The sequence below is a fragment of the Aulonocara stuartgranti genome (genome assembly GCF_965226115.1).
Source record: "Aulonocara stuartgranti genome assembly, chromosome: 15".
Taxonomy (NCBI): domain Eukaryota; kingdom Metazoa; phylum Chordata; class Actinopteri; order Cichliformes; family Cichlidae; genus Aulonocara; species Aulonocara stuartgranti.
The window spans coordinates 17,035,103-17,056,584 of NC_138951.1; the positions used below are offsets into that span (position 1 = coordinate 17,035,103).

At 39.0% G+C, this 21,482-nt stretch overlaps 2 protein-coding genes across 5 annotated transcripts in view; one reads left to right on the plus strand and one right to left on the minus strand.

The window, feature by feature from the left end:
* Nucleotides 1-13,989, minus strand: part of susd6 (sushi domain containing 6) — a 33,878-nt gene extending 19,889 nt beyond the window's left edge. Inside the window, exons 1-2 of the mRNA XM_082506135.1 lie at nt 13,715-13,989; nt 6,926-7,111 (exon numbers count right to left, since the gene is read on the minus strand). Coding sequence (XP_082362261.1) covers nt 6,926-7,070 — 145 coding nt within the window. The 5' untranslated portion in view covers nt 7,071-7,111; nt 13,715-13,989. The remainder of the gene's footprint in view (nt 1-6,925; nt 7,112-13,714) is intronic.
* LOC309689586 (acyl-coenzyme A thioesterase 1-like) lies at nt 13,264-21,311 on the plus strand. Of its 4 annotated transcripts, none has more exons than XM_082506133.1 (4): nt 13,264-13,355; nt 18,142-18,657; nt 18,728-18,930; nt 19,782-21,311. In XM_082506133.1, exons 2-4 carry the CDS (start codon nt 18,201-18,203, stop codon nt 20,367-20,369), a joined length of 1,248 nt encoding a protein of 415 aa, XP_082362259.1. In that variant the 5' UTR covers nt 13,264-13,355; nt 18,142-18,200; the 3' UTR covers nt 20,370-21,311. The 4 variants fall into 4 exon arrangements, with proteins under 4 accessions (XP_082362259.1, XP_082362257.1, XP_082362258.1 ...); XM_082506131.1 differs by lacking the exon at nt 13,264-13,355 and adding an exon at nt 17,041-17,129; XM_082506132.1 differs by lacking the exon at nt 13,264-13,355 and adding an exon at nt 17,076-17,151.
* The last annotated feature ends 171 nt before the right edge of the window (nt 21,312-21,482 follow it).

Consider the following 21,482-nt stretch of genomic DNA (forward strand, 5'->3'; position numbering starts at 1 on the left):
ATTAAGCTAGGATCTTGATGAGATAAAGGTCATTATCAAACATGTAGTGCAAGGCTCCATGCAGATGTGTAAAGACTCCACTTCAGTGTACCGGTTTGTACTGTCTGCTGCTGTCCAAGTCAACAACAGAACAGATAAGTTGTCTTAGTCCAGTGAAAGCTAATCTGGTCAGCTTCGTTCCCTAAACCATGTAGAGTATTTGTAGTAGTGATAACACTTTTGCAGCAATGCTTGATCCTGCCGACATTTTCATGAGATTAAGTGTGAGTTCCATTTTACCCTTCCATACTGCTACACAGAAAACCATTCACGATGCACGATGCACCCACGTCATGTGCGCTCATGACGATTGCTCACAGTTTGAAACAGCTTGGATGTCTCAACCATTGGCAGATTCAGCATATGTGTGTGGGATGCTCGGAGCCTTATGTGTGAGCTGATGAACTTGTTTGAACAGGATGTTGCTGTTGACTAACGGTGTGATACAAAAAAAAGGAGGGAAAAAAAAACCAGCCCACACCATTTCAGTATGCCTGAAAAACACACATCAAAGTTAAGGCGAGACAGGAGGGAAAAAAGACAAGGCAGAAAAAAAAGGAGACTGAACTTCGATAGAAAAAAAAGAGTCAACGACAGAAAGAGATTAACATAAAGGTGTGACAGCTTGACAATGCAAAGTCCAAAAAAAAAACAACAACAAACAAACAAAAAAAACATGAAACAGAAAACAGAAATTCACAAAGGTAGGCAAAAACATTGGGAGTTAATGCACGTTAAGAAAAATTGAGTGAATAAATGACAAAAAGAAAAAAGCAGAAGCAAAAGCAACACAAGACAGGAGACTGGGGGATATATTTAGCAGCTCATTAGTCAGAGATGTCCTCTACTCAGCAGGCTGGTCCCTCAGATGAGGCCCTTTGGAAATCATTATGACTGCCTGCTGCTTCAGACAACCACACACATCTCACTGGAAAACAATTTACAAACCGCCTCTCCTCTCCACAGCCTTAATGTTGCTTCAAAATGATTCTCAGTTTTTGAAAAGAGGCCCAAAACCAAAGCTTTAAACAACAAAGCGGCATGTTTTAATCATGATAACTGCATAGATTTTAACACAACACACACTACATCAGCCTGAGGTGTAACCAGTAAGAATGAGGTTATGTTATAAAAGCAGCTTTGTGTACATTTTGTACATTATCATTTTGTACATTACTGGTGGTGCGCTTGTACCACTACTTCCTTGTTTGACATTCATTAACCTTTATGATGAAACATCTGTCAATGGCAAAGGACTAGTCAAGCATCTTAAGGACAGGACAATATACATGTTAACCAAAAACTGCACCAAAATCAATGGGAAGAAAATTTAAAATACAGATAAACACTAAAGAAAAAAATGTAAATCATACATTGTGACAAGCTTAGTGGCAAAAAGCTGGGAGGCAGCACTGTGTAGCTAACAATAATCCTGGCCATCTGGGATGTGTACCAGTAATGGAACTGTCTGGTCAACACTTTAAAGTGAATGAGATAGTCTTGCATCACCTGTCCACACTGCAGCATCTGTTTTCATGAAGTATTTCTTTGTCTGGTGAGGCATTTAAAGTTTCCCCTTAGGGCTTGATTGGTTGGTAGAGCTGTTAAATGACACAAGATGAGAGCAGAGATTGATGGCTCAAGTGATAAACACACAGGTAATGAAAGAGAAAGGCTGCTGCATTCGACCAGACTGCTGCTAATGGGTTCCAGTCTCACCTGGCTAATGGCTGGCTTTACACATAGAGGAAGAGAGAGAAGGAGAGCGAGAGAAGAAGAGAGACATCATATAAAAAAAAGGCTCTAGTGTGTTCTACACACAGTCACATACACACACAGACTTGAGTTAGCAGTCCTAATTGCTGAGTGGTGATCTAGGGGAGGTGCAGCTTGCTGTGATTTGGGCTATAGAGGGCTAAAAGCCTTCTTTGTTCTCACATTTCAGTAAGGAGCCAGTAGCCAGTGTGTTGGATTACTCCTGCCTGCCTGCAACCGCCTTGCTAACAGGACTTTAGGGGGCTTTTCTGAAGAGTTAATTGCATAGGAACAATTGTTCCCCCTCCCTTGGGCTGCACTGTTTGTAAACCCAGCCTATCTAGCAAACTTTCTGTGATGGTTGGAAACCAATAGTGTAGAAGGAGACTCACACACTGTGGTCTTTTTGTTACACACACACACACACCATTTTGTTGCTACATAAAGCAACAAGTTTCAAAGACTTATCCTGTTTGAAGATGCAAGAAGTAGGGCATGGCCCATTCAGATATTTTCCTCTGTGGTCAGAGCAATGACGCTATGTTAGCCACTAGAGTCTACTCCATTATTATAGAGAGAGGAGAGTTGTCAAGTCTTATTCTTTAAGACTTAAAACTGAGCCTTCAAGAAAAAAAGTTCCTTGGGTTGGACTGATTTATGACATGCCAAGAAAAATGGATTTATGAGCACAATAGCTCTTGATGAGGCAGAGAAAAATGTATTTACTCCATGAATGCACAACAATTGACTGTTAAAAACACAAATTACAAAGGAAATTAAAAATGCAGCCCTCTGGACCCTGTCCTGCTCTCATTCCCTCTTCCCTCCACCACTTTCTTTATCCTATACTTTTTTTTCCCAGAGCCCTGGAGAGCCGTTTCCTTTTCTCACACATGAACATACATTAATGTCACCACCACACAGAGCACACAGCGGGCTTGTTTCTGGTCCTTGCTAGTGCTTTCATGTACAGCTTTAACTCAACTTCAGAGGATAATTTTCTTTCTTTTTTTTTGGGGGGGGGGGGGGGGGGGGGGGGCAATATTTATCTATTTGACTGGGAAAGTTATAGCCTTTCTGGCTCTTGATACACAACACATTTAGAGCAGAAAACATGCAGCATGCAGTTATGTGAATAGACCCTCTGAGCTTCCATCTTTGCTCTTTCACTTCTGACTCACTGTCTGGGCTCACTTCCTCTGAAACAAACCACAAAGGCTTACTGTTAGGAATTGACACCATATTAGGAACTGAGCTCTGTGGAGCTAGCATAGTGGGATGTCAGATAGACTCAGAAAAGACATGAAACAAGCAGCGTTTGCACTGTGCCCTGAAAATCCTCCAGACTGATGCTATTTATCCTTTGCATACACAAAACCCAAGGTGCTGCTTCGTAGCCATGTTTGTTTACTGGCACCCTGCTTCAATGAATAGGATGTTTTGTTTAGTATGTTGCTACTTTGGGAAGAATGTCGAGAATCATAAACGCAAATGTAATCATGTGAAGCAATCACAAACGCAAATCCCAGAGAGCCATTTACATTAACCCAGAAGATAACCTTCTGGTAATCTTGTTTACAATGAACAGCTGAACGACAGATATAAAAGACATGACAAGAGACAAGACATAGCCAGTTTTAAAAATACCTAGACTCTGAAGGCTTTGCAACTACTTTCTAACAGGCTGTATTAGCAGTTACAAGAAATTGTTCTCCTGACCTTTTCCAGAAAGAACATGAGGCCGAAAATACAGGCGCTTAAAGCTTTTCCCGGACGTGTTAAAGGAACCAAAGACAGGCAAAGCACATTCAAACGGTTAATGTCTATCATTTTCTCTCTCCATCAGCTAAAGGTCAAATTTCCTAAAAGAGTTATATCCACAAAACCTACACAGACTTGAAGTAGAAATCTGATGCTGCTCTCTGCTGTAGTGTAAACTTCTATTTAAATGGACTATAGTATATTTTCTAGTATCCATTTCTATTCATCATCAACACTGCTGTTTGCTGGAGTCTGGAATAGGCCTGTTGGCTGTGATGAAATTTTAGATTCATGAAATTTCCACAGCAATCTCCATCCCTGGAACACGTCAAGGGATTACCTGTGTGAATTATGTATGTCGAGCAGGAGAGCGAAAGGAAACGGCCAGTAGCTAATGATGAAGTTAACGCTTTAACATGAGTGTTTTGCTTTTATGGTAATTTGACTCTAATTATCGATTTAACACCATACTTCTGCTGTAAATGCTGCAACTCGTGTCTTGTTCTAATGGCACTTATGTTTACAGCCAACCCTCCGTATTACCATTATTTCCAATGACTTTTCTTGGCTGAATTCTCTTTCTCTTTTTTTAATCCTGACATAGTTTACCAGAGTCTCATCAATAAATATCAGGTTCATCTTGCTTTGTGCGATCTGGGCTCAATTAAGAAGAATGAAATGAGCTTCAAGTTCTGTTTACTAAGGAGCTAAGCCTCTAAATGTTTCATTGCTCATTACAAGTTCCTTGTGATTGTGATCAAATATTTAAATTTATAATACGGTGCTTGAATTGAAAAGATACCCCAGAAACCTCAAAGGAAATCTGAAATATTGTACTGAAAACCCCCCCAAAACTTGTGCATAAGCCATCTTCATTTGGACTTAATTAATGCCAAAGAGGAAAATATTAAGTGTTATAGGACACTTGAACGTTTGAACTGTGAGTCAGCTTAAACACTGCCTTATGTACTGTAAGGAAGTGGTCGGAAGTAAAAAAAAAAAAAAAAAACTTACAGAGCTACAACAGTTAAAAATAACCTTTGGATTTTTATCAGTTAACACGCAGCAGCGTTTGAAATGTTCCATTGCATTCCTGAACAGCTAGTTGCAGCATGACAAACAATTTTTTGCATAAAAGTGGAAGTTTAAAAAAAGAAAGAAAAAAAGTATATACAAAATCACTATAAAACTTCAACACTTAGTTTGATTTATACAGATTCCTTCAAGCAACTTGCTAAAAAGACAGCAAGACTAGAATGCTACAGAGCTTAAAAGTCTAGTGCTGAAGCAAGGGTGTGCAACATTTGTTTTCCAGAAGCAAATGAAGGGCCACGGAATGGACAGACGACACACATATTTCAGAATTATGGTAAAACTCCATGAAATGTAGTGCACACAGCAGACTATTTTACAGTAGGCTGTTTGTTGGCCTACAAAAGCATGTCTCTCTTTACAAAAGAAAAAAAACAAAAAACAAGAGCTTTCTCTTTAAAAATGTTGACTGTTTTGTACAATTTACATACCATAATAGTACTAGTCCTCTTCATCCCATGTGAGACAGGGTGCACAATTGATTATATTTATGTTTGAGCTGACTGATATTGTCATGCAAAGATTACTTACATAAAACAATCCTCTGAAATGCTGTATAAACAACTAAATGAGCCTACATCCTTTCAACTGTATAATATGCATCACTGCAGAGGTCAAACACAGACTCAAATCAGACTGTTTTACACTCATCAAAAAGTAATATTTGTCTCCTAATTCAAACATTTATATGCTTGCAGTAAGAGGATAGAAGACTTAGGTTAATATTTACCATATATTTAAAAAAGGGATTGTTTTGTACACATATACCAATATTGAATCATTTGACATGGCCATGGCAAGCATTAGTGGCACACCCTTTGTTGGAACCAAGTTAAACAGCAGTACAGACTCATTACAGTCATTCACGTTGAGATTCATTAACACAATGTTGTCTTTTAATTCATTTCTAAGCATTGTTTTGCTTTCTTTCCTGTATGTCGGAGGGATCAAGACACTTCATATTATGCTCAAATATATGTTGCGAGTATAGAGAACTAGCTGTGACTTCCCAGAAGCTGACTGACAGTCTTAAAGGCGCAGGTTCCTTTTTCTGTGTCAAAAAGAATGAAGTGGCTCGAATATCTGTGTTCAGCCCTACAGGAGGCAAAACAGCAAACAGAAATACTTGATTACATACACACACGCGTGTGCACACACACAATCTTCTACAGCACCCTGAGCACGTGGGCTAGGGATTTGAGGACACACTTTTATTGGTATTGGTAGACAGTCTATGCGTGCGAGTGTGCTGGACGCAGAACGTGAGCGTGATACCAGCCCCCCTGGGCTCAACATGAGTCATGTGTGTTACATAAGGCATACCGAGAGATAATACAGTTGCCATTAGCAATCCCCTCCTCCCTTGCTCAACGGCACATCTCCCTCGTTTTATACTCCTACTGTTGCTGTTTCTGACTCTCATAAACACACTATTTATTTAAGGAATTAAAGAAGAAAATCAATTAATGCATATAAACATCTGAGAGCCTTAAACCACTCCTTACACAGACACACACACAGACACACACGCTCACACAGTATGCTTGCACTCTGTGGCAAGGACATCTGGCACATTTCACAAGCTGGCTATGTGTGGAAAGTGCATGTGAGTGTGAGTGTGGTTGCGTTTTGTGTGTATGTAGGGGGGAGGGGACTGGAAGATTGGAAGAGAAAAGAAAGCTGACACAAGTGGAGGGGTTCAGCAAGTCCACAGCATCGACATTACACTTCTTTAGAGGAAACAAAGGACATCAGCTTTATAGTTCCTGTATTATGTTACTGTTTACCACGTGCAAGACCAAATTTCCCTCCATTAGACAACAATGAATTCAGTTTTAAAACCTGACACTTCCCAAATAATGTAGGACCTCAGGGTAAAACGCCAAACCTGATCTGAGGGTTGTTGTGGGGCAATAACAAAAGTTGTCTAGCCGTGCCAAAAGCTCTCGGAGGGTTCTAAATGTCATGGTTGATTAAAACCTTATGACAGAAATGTGACCGCATCTCTCTGTTTCACTCAATAGGGGAGGAAAACTGTTGTGACTCATTAGGACAGTGAATGGATTCACAGAGCGTGTGGGACTGAGCTCTTAGCTGCCGCTCTGAACCTGACCAACCCAAGGGTAAAGGAAGACGATTTAATCTAACTGACCTGTGGGAGGAGGGGAAAATAACCTCAATCAATTCACAAGAGACAGGCAAAGATAACAGTTTATTTGATGTGTATCGTGTGAGAGAAAAGGCAGAGAATTCAAAAAGCCATGAGCATGTGACTTACCTGATGCGTGACCATGAGGGAGCAGGATGAAGAGGAGGATAAGCACGGAGGCAGCCAGCCTGTGAGCTGGAGAGGAGGAGGAGGTAGAGGATGAAGAAGAGGAGGACAGGGCTCTCGTCTGAAACGCTACCATTCCATCGCACATCTTTTCCTCCGACAACCAGGGAGAGTCCTCTATGGCTTAACCTGTGCAGGCCACACAGACAGGAAGGGACAGAGAGGTATGAGGAGGGGGGAGGAAGAGCGCGGATTACTATCAACATTCAGCGAGGATTACGTAACCACAAGCAACACAGAGACAGGAGGGAATTAAGAGATAGCCACAGTGCACGGGCTGGAAGACAGAGTCACAAAGTGAAGCCCTGACCTGCATCTTATTAAACAGCAGCTGAATTCCTAATATTAATAACTGCATGAATGACTCTACGTCCATTTCCTCCTCATTTGTTTGATCTATTATTAGGATCCTCCAGCATTAGCCAGTGTTCCTCTTATCTCCACTCGATCCCTAATCTTGGCTCTGCCACAGCATCTAACCAAATAAACCAGACGTTAAAGTCCGTTGTAGATGATGTAACGAGATCACTCTTGCTGGTGAGTTAGCAACACTGGCGGCTGGGCATGGTGGAGACAGAGGCTAAAAATGTGTGTGAGAGAGAAAATTTGGGTGCGATTACAACTGCAACTTTTGCAAAGACCCAGATGACTGGGAAAAAGGAGTTTGTCTAAGAAAACCATCATCATGAAAGAAGTTTAATTTCCAGAAGATCATGTCTCACACTCTACTGTGCTGTTAAAGCAGTCAGCATCAGCAAAAATTCAGACATTTGTAAGGATATCATTTATATTTCATAATATTATTTATACATCTAAATAAACAGTGTTCTTAAAGATTTTTTCATGCTATGTGTGCACCTCAACTGTGATTCTATTCCATACTGTTGGTTGTTTACTACAATGGAGTGTGATGGAAAATGTATGCAAAGATAATGGCAATAGGTGATGCATTCAGAAATGATTCCCATATTTTGTTTACCATATACTGTAAATTGGCAATGATATCAGTCTGTTCAGATTCCTTTTCCCTATACTACTTGGAGACGGAAAATAATACTTACGGATTATTTTTCTTGTATAAAAAAGTTTAATCAAAATCAGTGCTGTAATTTTTTTTTTTTAAAGGTAAGATGCAAATGCAAAAATCAGACACCTAGTTCTCTGGGCAGACAGCAAACAAAAGCATGAAGGACATCAAGAGTTACTGTGAGACATCTTTAAACAGTAATATGCAAATAGAGAGCAACAACCTCATCCTCTCTCCACCAATATCTCTCCATGATACCAACTTAAATAACTTCCTAAAAGCATTTGTTGGTTGATTGAGGTGATACGATGCAACACACCATTACGTAAATGAGATGCAGATGCACATAGAGCTGTTTATGTTGCATCAGAGGGATAAGGATGAAGTAGAAGTGGCTCTGTTCTGTGGGAAACTAGATGGCCTGCAGGCAGAATATTCTCAAGAGGAGGCAGAGGCCCATTACATTTCCACAAGGCTGCGAAGCTAATGCCTACAGTAATGGCATGGCTGCACTTAGAGAGCCGCAAATTTAATTGCTGATCTGCTGGATGGCCACTGGCACTGACACAGCATATGATCTGGACTGTGTAGAAGAAAGTAACTGTAAGGACATATACACTATAATATAGTGTATATGTCCTTACAGTTACTTACAGTTACAGTTACTGAAAAACGTAATAAGATTCCAGTATATAGTGACTATATACTGGAATCTTATTACGTTTTTCAGGTACAGGATGCAGATATGACAGTTTAATTAAAATATAGCTGCTTCCTCATTGCTTCACTAAGAAGTCAATGAGAGTCATGTGTTTTTAGTGTGCTTTCTGCATCAAGGTGATTAGATAGGTTCTAATTAACTTCAACATTGTATTTCTAATCGCCTGTGTTTTAGCATTTGAGTGCTCTGGACAGGGCTATATTCCAAATTTCCAACACAAACAAGGGAAAGCAGCCCACCCACTGCCTGCCATCTTTCTGATGCCCCTAAGAGTGGGATGAAGAGTCATACCTGACTGTGGCGCAAGCCAGTGGGAAACAGTGACGTAAGTCAATTTTGGCAGGACAGTCTGGGCACTGCATTGAGCCAAAGGGCAGCTAGTCAAAAGCACATGCAATGGATCTGTGCCAGCCATTTGATCCATAGATGCTTTCTCATTTGTCCATGCTGGCTGCTATTGTCGGGTTATATAGAGGCCCTTCATTATCTTTTTGACAGATGAATGTCAATTTTAGAAGTATCAAGGACAAAATGCACAAAGGAAAGACAAAAAACTGCAATTGTTGAGGTTTAAATAACTGCTTAGGGCTGCATTTAAAATGCAGGACTGACCTCCTGAAAAAGCTGAGGGCATAGTATTGACCAGCCAGAATGTCTACAAAGTGAAAACTAAAGCAGAATTAGCTTAATTGCTTTCACACAAGAGAGTCTGAAAAAGGAGAAAGTCATTAAGTCTGTTCTAGGGTATCCTAAAAAGCACCGCTTCCAATTAGCTATAACAAGACATTTTCACAACATGAAAGGAATTTTTGCACATCTTCTAATGCACTGACTTTATGTTCACATATTTAATTGATTAATAACAGAGCAGGCAGGTTGACAGCTAAAAGCACAGGAATACTTTAAGTCTAGATGTCAACCTGCCTTGCAAATGTGTGGGTTTCCTGTCAAATGCAGCAAAAGATGTTAAGCTTGAAACATCACATTATAGAATGTGCTTCTATTTTCAACCTCAAGTTTCCTGAAACACCTTTTTTTTAATCAACCTGCACACAAAAACACTTCCTGCCAGAAGCTGCACAGTACTAACAAAGCAATTGAGACCGAAACTAAAGTACAGTGTCTTTAAAGATAGCAAATATTAGAAATCAAACCAATATAAATGGTTGACTTCTAAATGAATTATTAGAGTATAACTACTTTACATTATACTATTATACTAAATATCACTATCAAATTATATATACCAACAAAAAGGCAACTAAAAGGAAAAAACTGTGTGAGTTTCAGAAAACATACCAACCCCCCATAAAAATGAGATACAGTAAACAATACTGTAACAGCATTCTGAGGCAGGAGGACAGGAAGTGGCAAGAACAGCCAACCAACAAAACTGGTACGGGCAGTTCTAGCTTGCCATTAAGTTAATAGACAAGGAAGTCTATGACCAAAATTTTCAATCTGCACCACAAAGTCTGATTAAGAAGACTAAGGATGCAACGATCCAATATTGTAATCAGATATTGACTTGTAAAGCTGGATCGCATATCAGTGACAACTTCCCAGTCTCTGCACCAATCTATTCAAATCTTTTAACTGTTGTTCTATGTTTATGTCGCCATGCGACAGCAGCAGAGCTGAAAAGAGCTAACAGCAAAAGAGCAAGCGATTTGGATGTATTTCATGCCTGCTAAACTGACAGCTTTTCTTTATATGTTTTTCATTACGTGCAAACTGTGGTCAAGTGAAAAGCTCAGACAACGAAATGTTTTTTGTCTTCTCTCCCTTTTAGTTTTGCTCTCGTTATCTGTGCTGGGAGAGACATTATATAAAGTAGAAACTAGAAGGATGTTGTTTCGGTAAGCTTTTATTACACTTACAGCAACACACTGTGAACTAGATTAATATTTCACTTCAGCTATCTCTTGTCAGTTCCGCATTGTGTGTGTACAAAGAGGCAAAAAAAAAAAAAAAAAAGACGAAAAAAAAGCCCTAAATAAACTAGAAACTACCATGACTTTCTCTTTAATTGAGTGGAAATGAGATGTTGGCAAAAAAGATATATAAAATTGTAACTTCAGTTGTTTTTGGTCTGTTCTTTTATGCATTACTTTACTAAAAAAAATACCAATTAGGTAAGTTTATATTCTTCAACAAATTCATCCATCAAGTTTTATTTTACAACATTAGAAAATAAAATCTTTGTGTAAAGCCCAATAAAAGGATGATTCCCAGTCTCTTTTTCAGTGTGAGGAAAAAAAGTGTGGTAATTTAACACTGGACCTGGATAAGTACTCTGTCTTAGCAGATACCCAAAACCAAGGAATGGCTATCAAATGGAAAAAACTGGATCATGACATCCCTCAAGTTTAAAACTGCACTTCATAAGTCATTTGGACATTTCTTGGTCGTTTATCTCATTCCATGTGTTACATCTGTAGGCCATACTTAGGTCTAGCACATTAAAGAAGTTGAGGTTTTAAAAACATAAACACATTTTCAGAGTGTGTAGTCTTGAACTTTGGGGGAAAAAACTATGTAACTCTCCACTTGAGACACCAATGAGCCAACCAGGCAGTCAGCAGACTGCTACTGCAGTTTTTCAGCTGCCCGAGGCTCCTGGAATGCAAAGGGAGCCAAGGAGAGAGCAGCAGCACAGGCATGTGTCCGGGAACAGAGAGGACTCAGTGCGCCAAAGAAACAGCCCAGAGGAGATTTCCATCCGATAGCCCTCCATGCTACTGCTGCTGCTGGTAGAGCCTACGTGGGCCTATGAAGGGAGCCCAGAAACGGGGCTCTGCATGGCAGAAGAGAAAGGACCCTTTGTTATTAAGTACGATAGTGTTAAACCCCACAGTGCCTCAGCATCCCTCTGTACTGCCGCAAGGAAAGAGAGAGAGACACAGAGAAAGATGAAGGAGAGAAAGAAGAAGAAACAAGGGAAAAGGGGGGAAATATGATAGTGGTGAAAGATGAGGAAAGGATTTAAGGCAAAAGCAGTACTCTCATTTATACTCACAATGTGTTTTCTCTAGGTATGTTGTCAAAACAGAAAACGCCCCCAAACTCAGGGCCTGGAGTTATAAAAATTTCACTGCAGTTACATAATGTCCTTTAAACTAAGAACCATTAAAGCTTCACATTGTATATCCATTATTCTGCGGATGCTAAGGCTTGTACAATGCATGAAAACAAAACTAGTCAGTCTAAACAATGGGGGAAATAAATAAATAAATTAAGAACATGAGTGAGTTCAGCAAAGAAAAACAGCCTTTCATCTCACGCCTTAATTCTGTTGAAAAAAACCTATCCAACAAAAATAAGCTCTAGGAATTAGACGCAAACATTTGGGTATCGCTGAACAACAACTAGCAGGAGTGACAGCATTATGAAATATTGGGAAATTTTGGGGCAATAAGCCCATCATATTAGTGAATGTATTGAAGTCTTTTCACATAAAACATGAGCTGACAGCAGATGGAAGCTGTAAGCTGGATTTCTAAAGAGCAAACCGAGCGAGGGATGGGCACAAACAACTTACTGTTGAACCTTGACCTGCTCAATAAAGTAGCCAGTAGGCAGGAAAGTGCTATTCACAGCATGTTGTACACATGTTAGAGTAAATCATTTAACTAGCGTGATAAAAATGTTTTGCACATAACTGAAACATATTAATAAAAAACAAAATCTTTTGAAAAAGACAAAAACTTTGGTGCATGTTTAAAAAGTCTGGGATGTCTACATGATATGAAATGCTGTATTTCTATTAAAACAAAAATAGAAAGGTAAAAATGATTACAAAATATGATAACTGGGCTGAAAATCGGAGCTTAAATAAAGGGCTACTGTATACGGTATATGTTATGAAACGACCAAAACAATAAGAAGGTGGCGCACAGAGATCGGATCAAAACATTTCTCAGCCTTGTATTATCAAGAGACCACAATAGGAAATTGAACCTGAATACTTCCCAGACTCTGATCTTCGGTATAAACACAACAGTTCACATCTGAACTTCCCTGCTCTCCGCTTTGGGTCAAGTGTCACATCTTACCCTTTCCCTAGTAACAGGAAACGACTCAAAAAAAAAGTTTTACTGGAACAAAAGCGTGGGGTGGGAAACTGCACTGCTGGGAATGAGAGACCCCCCCAGCGCAAACACACACACACACACACACACACACACACACACACACACACACACAGACAAATAATAGCTCAAAGATGCATCTCTGCAACTGTATCAAATGTGGTCAGCTGGCTCTTTTTAGCAGTCCTACGGCAGTCACACGCTTCAACACGTGCAACTGTACAGTGAGGTATTTAAACAAAGAGTGTGGTGGGCTGCCAATGCCACGGGAACAAAAAAAAAAAAAGCTGAATAAAAAGAGAAAACAACACGATTCAAACAAGCAATACACCTGGATGTACCCGGTTCTTCACCGACTCAGCCTCTTATGTATGCACCATAAACAACACAATACAAGCAGACTTCTTGCTTCCTCGTTCCTTTTTTTGTTCACATGACCAGCTGTAACGTTGTTACAGTGGGTAACTGTTAGACGGGACTCACCAGCTACCACAGACAATTTGCTCTTTGTTTCACTGTATCTGACAAGTCAAGGTGAGATATTTCCACAGATTCAAACTTATATCCAAGAGACCGTCAGAGAAAAAAAAATATGACATTTAGCCAAACAGTAACTACGTTTATCATACGCTAGCTTAGTTTAATAATCGACCTCGTTTGTTAAACAAAAATAAAAGGAAAAAGATCAAACTAATTACTTACACTAACGAGTTAGTAAGCGTGACCCTAAGATTGGTTACGCTTTTCCTGGTTATTATTATAATTATTATGTAATGACCAAATACTGACGGGCAGAGAGAGACAGAAAGAAAGACAGAGACAGAAGAGAGAAGACCAAGAGCTCTCGTGTGGCCTGTGTGTGCTTAGCTGGCGAAAATACGTTCAAGACTCACCAACGTAAAGGTTACCAGCGGCGGCGAGCCCTCCTCTCTTACATTCACATTCGAGGCATTAAGGACTGTATAAATGGAGACGCTCGGACCTGAGTATAGAAATATAAAAATACGACGTCCTCGGCGTCAAGTTCCGTCAGTGCCGCTCCGCTCGTCCCCTGTCCTCGACTCAGCCAGCTCTTTATTTTAGGTGAGCGGAAACACTCGCTGTGAGAACTCTACGGGGCTGACTCGCTCTCGCGCGGTGTCCATGGCTACCTCTGTAAAAAAAAGGGCGGATCCATGGGTTGTCAAGTCACTGGGCTGGATTTCAAAATAAAAGCGCAGAGTTTTGGTGAGGGGAAACAAAAGAATCACTAAAAAAAAAATCAAACAAAAGGACAATAAAAATGCAAATGCTTAACCGTATGCTACAGTTGCATGTAGTTTTTATAAAGTCGTATGAGTATGCTCGCCAACAGATTTGGGTTAATAAATATCTGATATCCCGAGATATCAGCTTCAAGAGATAAAAAGCCAAATATTATCAGAGAATTAGTAATAATCGAAAATAATATTCACCTGTTTATCAGTTATGCTTTATGAGATGACAGTAAAATACTGTAAAAATGACTGTAAAGATTTTTCATTTTGTTAACATTCTACAATATATCTAGTATATAATATCTAATTTTATAACATACTATTTGTCAATTAACATTTAACGTTATTACATGAATTAGGGAAGAATGGAATAATGTGATGTTCCTGTGTTTCCACAGAATCTAAAATGCTAAGAATAGAAAAGAATAGTCCAGAGGGGTTGTGGACATGTTAATAGATTCTTTATTTGTGTGCGCCTTGCATTTTTCATGTTTGAATTATTATACTTTTTTCATGCATAGGTGTTTTTTAATTTATTTGTTAATTTAAAGGTTTGCTCTTTCTGATGATCTCTTTAACAGAATGCTAGTGCCTGTCTGTCTCCCCTTTACTGAGGTTAATATACTCTATATACATCAACCATGCTTTAAAAACAAATACATTCTGGACATTACCATTATATCACAGGTAAAGTGTGAGATTATGTAAATGTATTAGTATTTGAATTATCTCCCAGGGTTTATATCTAATGAATAATTTTCCCGATGATTTCTGCAGAGGCAACCAACAATGCCTTGGTTGGTGCCTCTGTGAGTGTGTCATTAGATCTTTTGATGTGATTTTTTTTATTGGTTTTGATGCTACAGTGAAAGAACATCCCAGTGTGTATTAACTCAGATGGCTGGTTCTTAAACTGAGGAGGCAATGCATAAATAGACACATGATCTAAATGTCTGCCTTTATGCAATATGCCTGTAGAAGAAGGCAGGAAACGAGTGGGAAAATTTTTGCTTTCATTCGCTTAGAGGAGAAATGTGAGATCTTTGAGATTTCTCATTATAGCTAAATGCAGTTTACACATCACTGTAACGTCACTCAGCTCTGCAGATCATGAAGTTTTACTGCAAATATGGATGAAAGAGGGTAGTCACTCCTTTTAAACCCCTTATGTTACTAGAGCTTACCATAAGAAAGTTGATCAATTGCTTGCAAACATCACTGCCGATAGATCAAAAAACATTTAACCAATTCTGTCATCCACTTTTAAAGAATGGTTGTCCTAAAGAGAAAAAAAAACGAAATACCGATAAAGAAGTCATGGAAACCAAATAAGGTCTCACTGAGTGATTTTAAATTGGATGATATTAACCAGAATTATCTTTAATGTGAGTTTAATTTCATCCCTATCATACAGTAATCTCTCTTATCCTCTTAAATCCATTCGAGTCACGTGAATAATTTCCTTTTAAATCCCTCAGAGTCCAATAAGAGATCACTAATTTTGACGACTGTTTAATGTTTTGCCAACGTGTTGTGTCTGCATAGCTTTTAAAACACATTTTTAAAATTTACCCTTTCCAGTTTTGCTTAAATTTGGATGCCGTCCTAATCCCTACTCACACCTTTGTCATGTTTTAATTTCCCCTCTTTCCATAAAAGTTTCCTTTCTCTTCTCCTCTCCCTGAGAAGAAATCTCCCTGATAACAGAGGCCCAAGTAAAGGTCAGCCAGTTATAGGATTATGTTAAGACTCCAGTTTGACACCTAGACATGCCACTGAGTCTTGTAAAGAAACTCATACCCAGTAGAGAAACAAGAAGCGGGACACCCACTGTCCAACCGCTTTGTTCATAAAAATTTAAATGTATGCACTAAGGTGGTTTAACAACTAATATCTCTCGCTCTACATTGAAATACATTAGATAAGTAAATGAGATATGACTTATCATGTTCTGTTCTGGATTTGTGTTCACACAGATAAGACTGGGGCATGCTCTGGATGCAAATGTCTATTCTGTGTTAAGATATATGTATATATAAAAAGTGCTAGTCTTCTACAGAAGACCCAGGCTATATGTAAAGTAGCCTGTATTATCTTTGAGTGAGACTGTGCATTAGAAGTCTGTACTAGTGCTGACATCTAGTGGCTCCATCGACTACTTACCTACATGTATAGGTATTTTACTTCATGATATTTGCTGGAAAAAAAGAAAGATCTCCGTATAAATTACTTTATCATTAGAAATGTGTTAATTTACACTCATTTACATTCTAGTGTCGTGATAAAAATGGATGATTACTGGTATTTAGTTATATAAATGAGTTGCCCCATAATCTGTCAAGGAAATCTCAGACATATTTCTCATGAATGATTTTAAAGTGTAAGTATGTATCTTTTATTTATCCATATAAAAACAGGAACTGACATTAAAACTGTATGTGAATGTGAACGTCTATGTGAATGAATGTGCAGCAGAAATTGCGACAAATTTAACATAAATTTTCTGTAAGGATATTTTAAGTAGCCAAAAATGATTGAACTGATTATACTGTAGAAAACTGAGTAGGTACAATAACGTAGACTCATGAACACACTTGCAAAACAGGCGATTTTGTTATTTTTATATAAACCCTTTGTAATTCCAGTTGACTACAGGTTACCAACATAAGCAAATACATTAGGCATAAAATCGTATAGAAACATTAGAAATCACGCGCAGACGATCGCTTTTTGACAGATCACCTGGTTCAAAATATTATGGACGGTTACATTGCGGATGGTGGGGGTGGTGGTGATAACAATTCTTCTCAAACTGTCATGAAATAAAAATGTCTCTCACTTTTGACATTTTGAAAGGCATATTTAGAAAACCAGGGTAAAAAAGAGTGTTACACTAACGCAATACAAACACGACAAAGCTACAGGTGATCTTAAATCGTACCCCCGACGCCCCCGTTTTTATAAGTGGCTGCTTCCGCTTGCTTTCTACTTGGACAGTGCTACTTCCGTTATTAGCGTCGATTTTGTACATTAAAGCTTCAAGGTTGGACAGGTACGGTCAGACTGGAGAGGGGGTGTGTTAATTCTGATATTAATATAAACATTTTGACCTGGTTTTAGCCTGTTGGTTGCCCACAACTATAGCTAGCCCAAACAATGAAAGCAACTCAAGTTAGCTTGTTTGTGTTTTCTACCCTTGTTGTTTTGTCAACCGGAGAAAACGAAAGAATTTCTTGACCTTTCACCCAGTTAAACATTACTGTGTGACGCCGTGTGGCTGCTCAATCTCAGCGTGACACCAGCCTTTCCCATCAACTGATGACCATCAAACCATTTCTTACTTAAACACTTTAGCTAGAAAGTGTGACAGACCATAGTGTCCCCTGATAACTGTGCCAATGTGACTCGTCACTCTCTTATTGTGCGTAAAAGGTTAATTTTAATAATAACGTGTACATTATAGTGTTCATTTGGTTACTTTCACTTAAATTTATCCATTTTATTCTTAAATTTCATTTGTGGTCTTGTGTCAATGCCGTCATTCTAATGTACAAGGCTCACCAACAAGGCTGGAGAGAACACATCCTACAATACCCCACGTATTCTCCAAATTCTATACCGGGTATATTGCTATTTTAATTTACATATATATGAAAAGCAAGTGTACAGATAATCATAAGTTTAGTAGTTATATCTACATTTGTTGTTTTTCCAATTTAACTTCACAGCTTCGGTCCTTGTTTGGTTGTTGTAGTCAATCTCCAAAATAAATTATCTAAACTGGAGCAATGGCTATGTTCAAGGCCTCTTGCTGAATACAGACTGTCTTTTATCTTCCACCTAGGCACCATGCATAGGCTGCTTAAATGCAAAATGAGATTTGTGATATATCTCATGAGCCCAGTTAGGTTTCGTATTGTGGTATAAATAGTTTTTCTTAAAATTTATCTCTTTTTTTTTTGTTGTTTTGTGAATATTTCTATTGTAAATGATGATGTTAACCCATAAAAGTGATTTCTAGGTGAAAGCAGTTACATTGACTTAATTCTCAATTGCCTTGACAGGTGCAGTGACACGATTCCAGGCTACAGTGAAACAACCGTTCCCATCTTAAACAGCTGAAATGGTGCAATCACAGATCCGCTTGAAAATTCTCCCTAGTGTTCGCAGCTTCTTTGACAAGATGGTGCGGGTAAAAGTAGAGGGACTCACTCCTCACAAACCAGTGGAGCTGAGGTCCAGACTGGTTGATGACAAAGGTGTCACTTTCAAAGCCTCTGCCCTGTACAAAGCAGATGAAAGTGGTCAGGTGGATGTCTTCCGCACACCCTCTCTGGGTGGTAGTTACACCGGCGTGGAGCCCATGGGTTTGTTTTGGGCCCTGGCACCAGACGCACCACACACTAAACTCATGAAGAAGGATGTGCTCAGCCCAACACGCGTGGCCCTGGAGGCTCTTAATGGAGAGACTGGCGAGGTTTTAGCATCTGAATCTAATGAGAGAGGATACATGATTGAGGGGATGAAGAGAATACCTTTACAAGAGGGCAGAATACGAGGTGTCCTCTTCATACCACCAGGTTAGTAGGATTTTAACAAATTATTCACAAAATTAGGTATCAAGTCAACATTAACTGTCCCCCCCTTTAGGAAATGGCCCATTCCCAGGAATTGTAGATTTGTACACTTTTGGTGGAGGTCTCACTGAACCCAGATCCAGCCTCTTGGCAAGTAAAGGCTTTGTTGTTCTGGCACTGGCTTATTTTCGTTACCAGGATCTCCCAAAAAACCCTAAAAACCTGGATTTGGAATATTTCGAGGAGGCGGTCACATATCTGAGGAAGCGGCAAGAGGTTAGTATTGAAGAGCAAACAGCAAAGGACATATTTATTAGAAGTAATTCAATGTTATGCATCTTATGTATGTGAAGGTTGTGAAAATATTGCTCAAACATCTGCATTTGAAGTGGATTTGAGATAGAGGCCTATATTTGTGTCTAGTGTGTCAATGTTGCCACCTGCTGGCTTTTCTTCTGATATCACCATCATGGATTAATGATGAAACCTCTATATTTCTTAAGTCTTAAAATATTACAAGCTTTTTGTCATTTTTTCTTTAGTTGAAATAGTTAATTGGCCATAAGTAATTTTGATTTTGGAGGTTTACAGCAAGGTGTAATGATCTGTGGTAGTAATAGTTCGATAACATTACAAAATGTTTAGGGGTTCAAAAGTAATTGAGTAGAAACACACAAAGACAAGCAAAATTTAGTTTTATATTTTAAAGAAAGTATTTGTCAGACATGGAAACAACAGCAAACACTTTGTTAGTCCTAGTGAGCATACAACACCCTGTTCTCATATTTCTTGAACTAAAATTAGTCGATTGACTTGTGCAGCTAAGGATAATCTCCCTCTTTGGTCACATTGGATATATATAACAAGGTTGTTGTCCTCTACTGCACAATTAAATGTCTCTCAGTCATTGCAGAACTCCCAGCATCTTGAACGGATAACAATATGAACTGCTCCCTTTTCTCCTCTTTTCGCATATCTTTCTTTTTTGAAGTAAACCCATTCTAACTGAAGCTGAGCCTAAAGAACAAAGAAATGCTAGTGTCCATCAATTTGTGATCTGCACTGTATTAGCAGATGTGCACCTGTTACTTTAAAAAATGTAACTAACATAAAACCTCTTGATTCAGGTGAAAGGTCCTGGGATTGGCGTCATATCAATCTCTCATAGTGGTGCCTTGGCTTTGAGCATGTCATCTTTTCTCTCTGGGATCTCAGCGACTGTCTGTATTAATGCCTGTAATGCAAACACTGTGCTTCCTTTACACTACAAAGACATTGTATTCCCGCCACTGCCCCCTGTCATGGAGAATGTGAAATTCACAGAGTCTGGGCTTGTAGATATACGTGACGCCTTACCAGACCCCACCAAGGGCAAGAACAGGGCGTCTTTGATTCCAATTGAACGAGCCACCTGCCATTTCCTGTTTGCTGCTTCTGAAGATGACCACAACTGGAACAGCACGTTTTTTGCCAGTCAGGCTGCTGAAATTTTGAAAAAGCATGGCAAAAAATCCTACGAGGTTGTTACTTATCCAAAAGCTGGTCACTTTCTGGATGTGCCGTACATGCCTTATTGTTCATCTGGCTTTCATCCAGCTGTAGGGAGTGTTGTGGTGTTTGGTGGGGAGCCAAAAGCCCACTCTGAGGCTCAGCTGGACCTGTGGGAAAGAGTCCAGGAGTTCTTCAAGACCCACTTGGGCAACAAGAGCACTTGATACTGTATTAATCCATCGAGCATCTCTGAATGGTTGTTCTTAGAAATGGTTACCAGTGCCTGTATTTTCTAATTAGTAAAATTGTGAGAACTCCATTAACAGTCTAGTGTTCTGCATCGGAAACACTCCAACAATCGTTTGGTTTCAGATGAGTTTTTTTCAGTAGGACACGGGCTTGTAGCAAAAAATCGTCTATAGTAAAAAGAATCTGAGATTTTGTCTTGTCATGGGAAGGAAATGTAAAGGGACTGCACATAAAGAGCACTACAGAGTTTTGTTGGGGTAGGGTGTTGAATTTAGTGTCATCCCCACTTCTTGATGCAGACTCAAGGTCTGAGTAGTGGTCTACGTCATAAGCCACAGCCATCAGCTCAAACTTGATTGTTTTGTTGAAGTATCTCACAAAAGTAGAAGACACTTGGACTTTTCCTGCAGTTACTTGACAAAATGTCTACCTATAAAATAACCTACATATGATAACTTCTCCACTGACATGATGTTGGTACAGAACCAGTTCTGCTTTTGTGCTATTTGTAACTTATTTAGTGTTTAATGTTGTATAGCAAAAAAAAAAAAAAAAGGGGGGGGGGGGTAAATATGTGGTGCTGGTGCCAGATTTTTGGGCATCTGAACTGGTGAAAATGCATGGAGCAGTTTGTAACTTCAGCTTGAGTGGAAAACTATCAAAACGGTAGCATGTTATGGAATCACCTACTGAAAACCAATAGTTAAGCTTCTTTAATCTTGTTTTATCTTTCTGGCACTTATCTAGCAGTATTTGATATTTAAATTGTATAGGGACTGGAATAATTCTGTATTTTAAGAAAGCTGAAAAAAGTGATCTTTGTAAAAAATATTTGATGTTTGCCCAAAAAATGAAAGAAATTTGTTGTCATGTACAATATAACCTATAATAAAGCAAAAGCAAATATGTAAATACTATTATAAATCCTGCTGTGCTGGTTTTATTTCCATGCCTGTTTCAAGAATGTGTATATACTGTGATGATCTGAGCAAGGATCCGAGAGTACACTGCACCAGAGAAGGGAGTCTTATTCGAAAGCTGGGAAAAACATACAGACATATGTCCCTCACTGATATTTTGATCACATG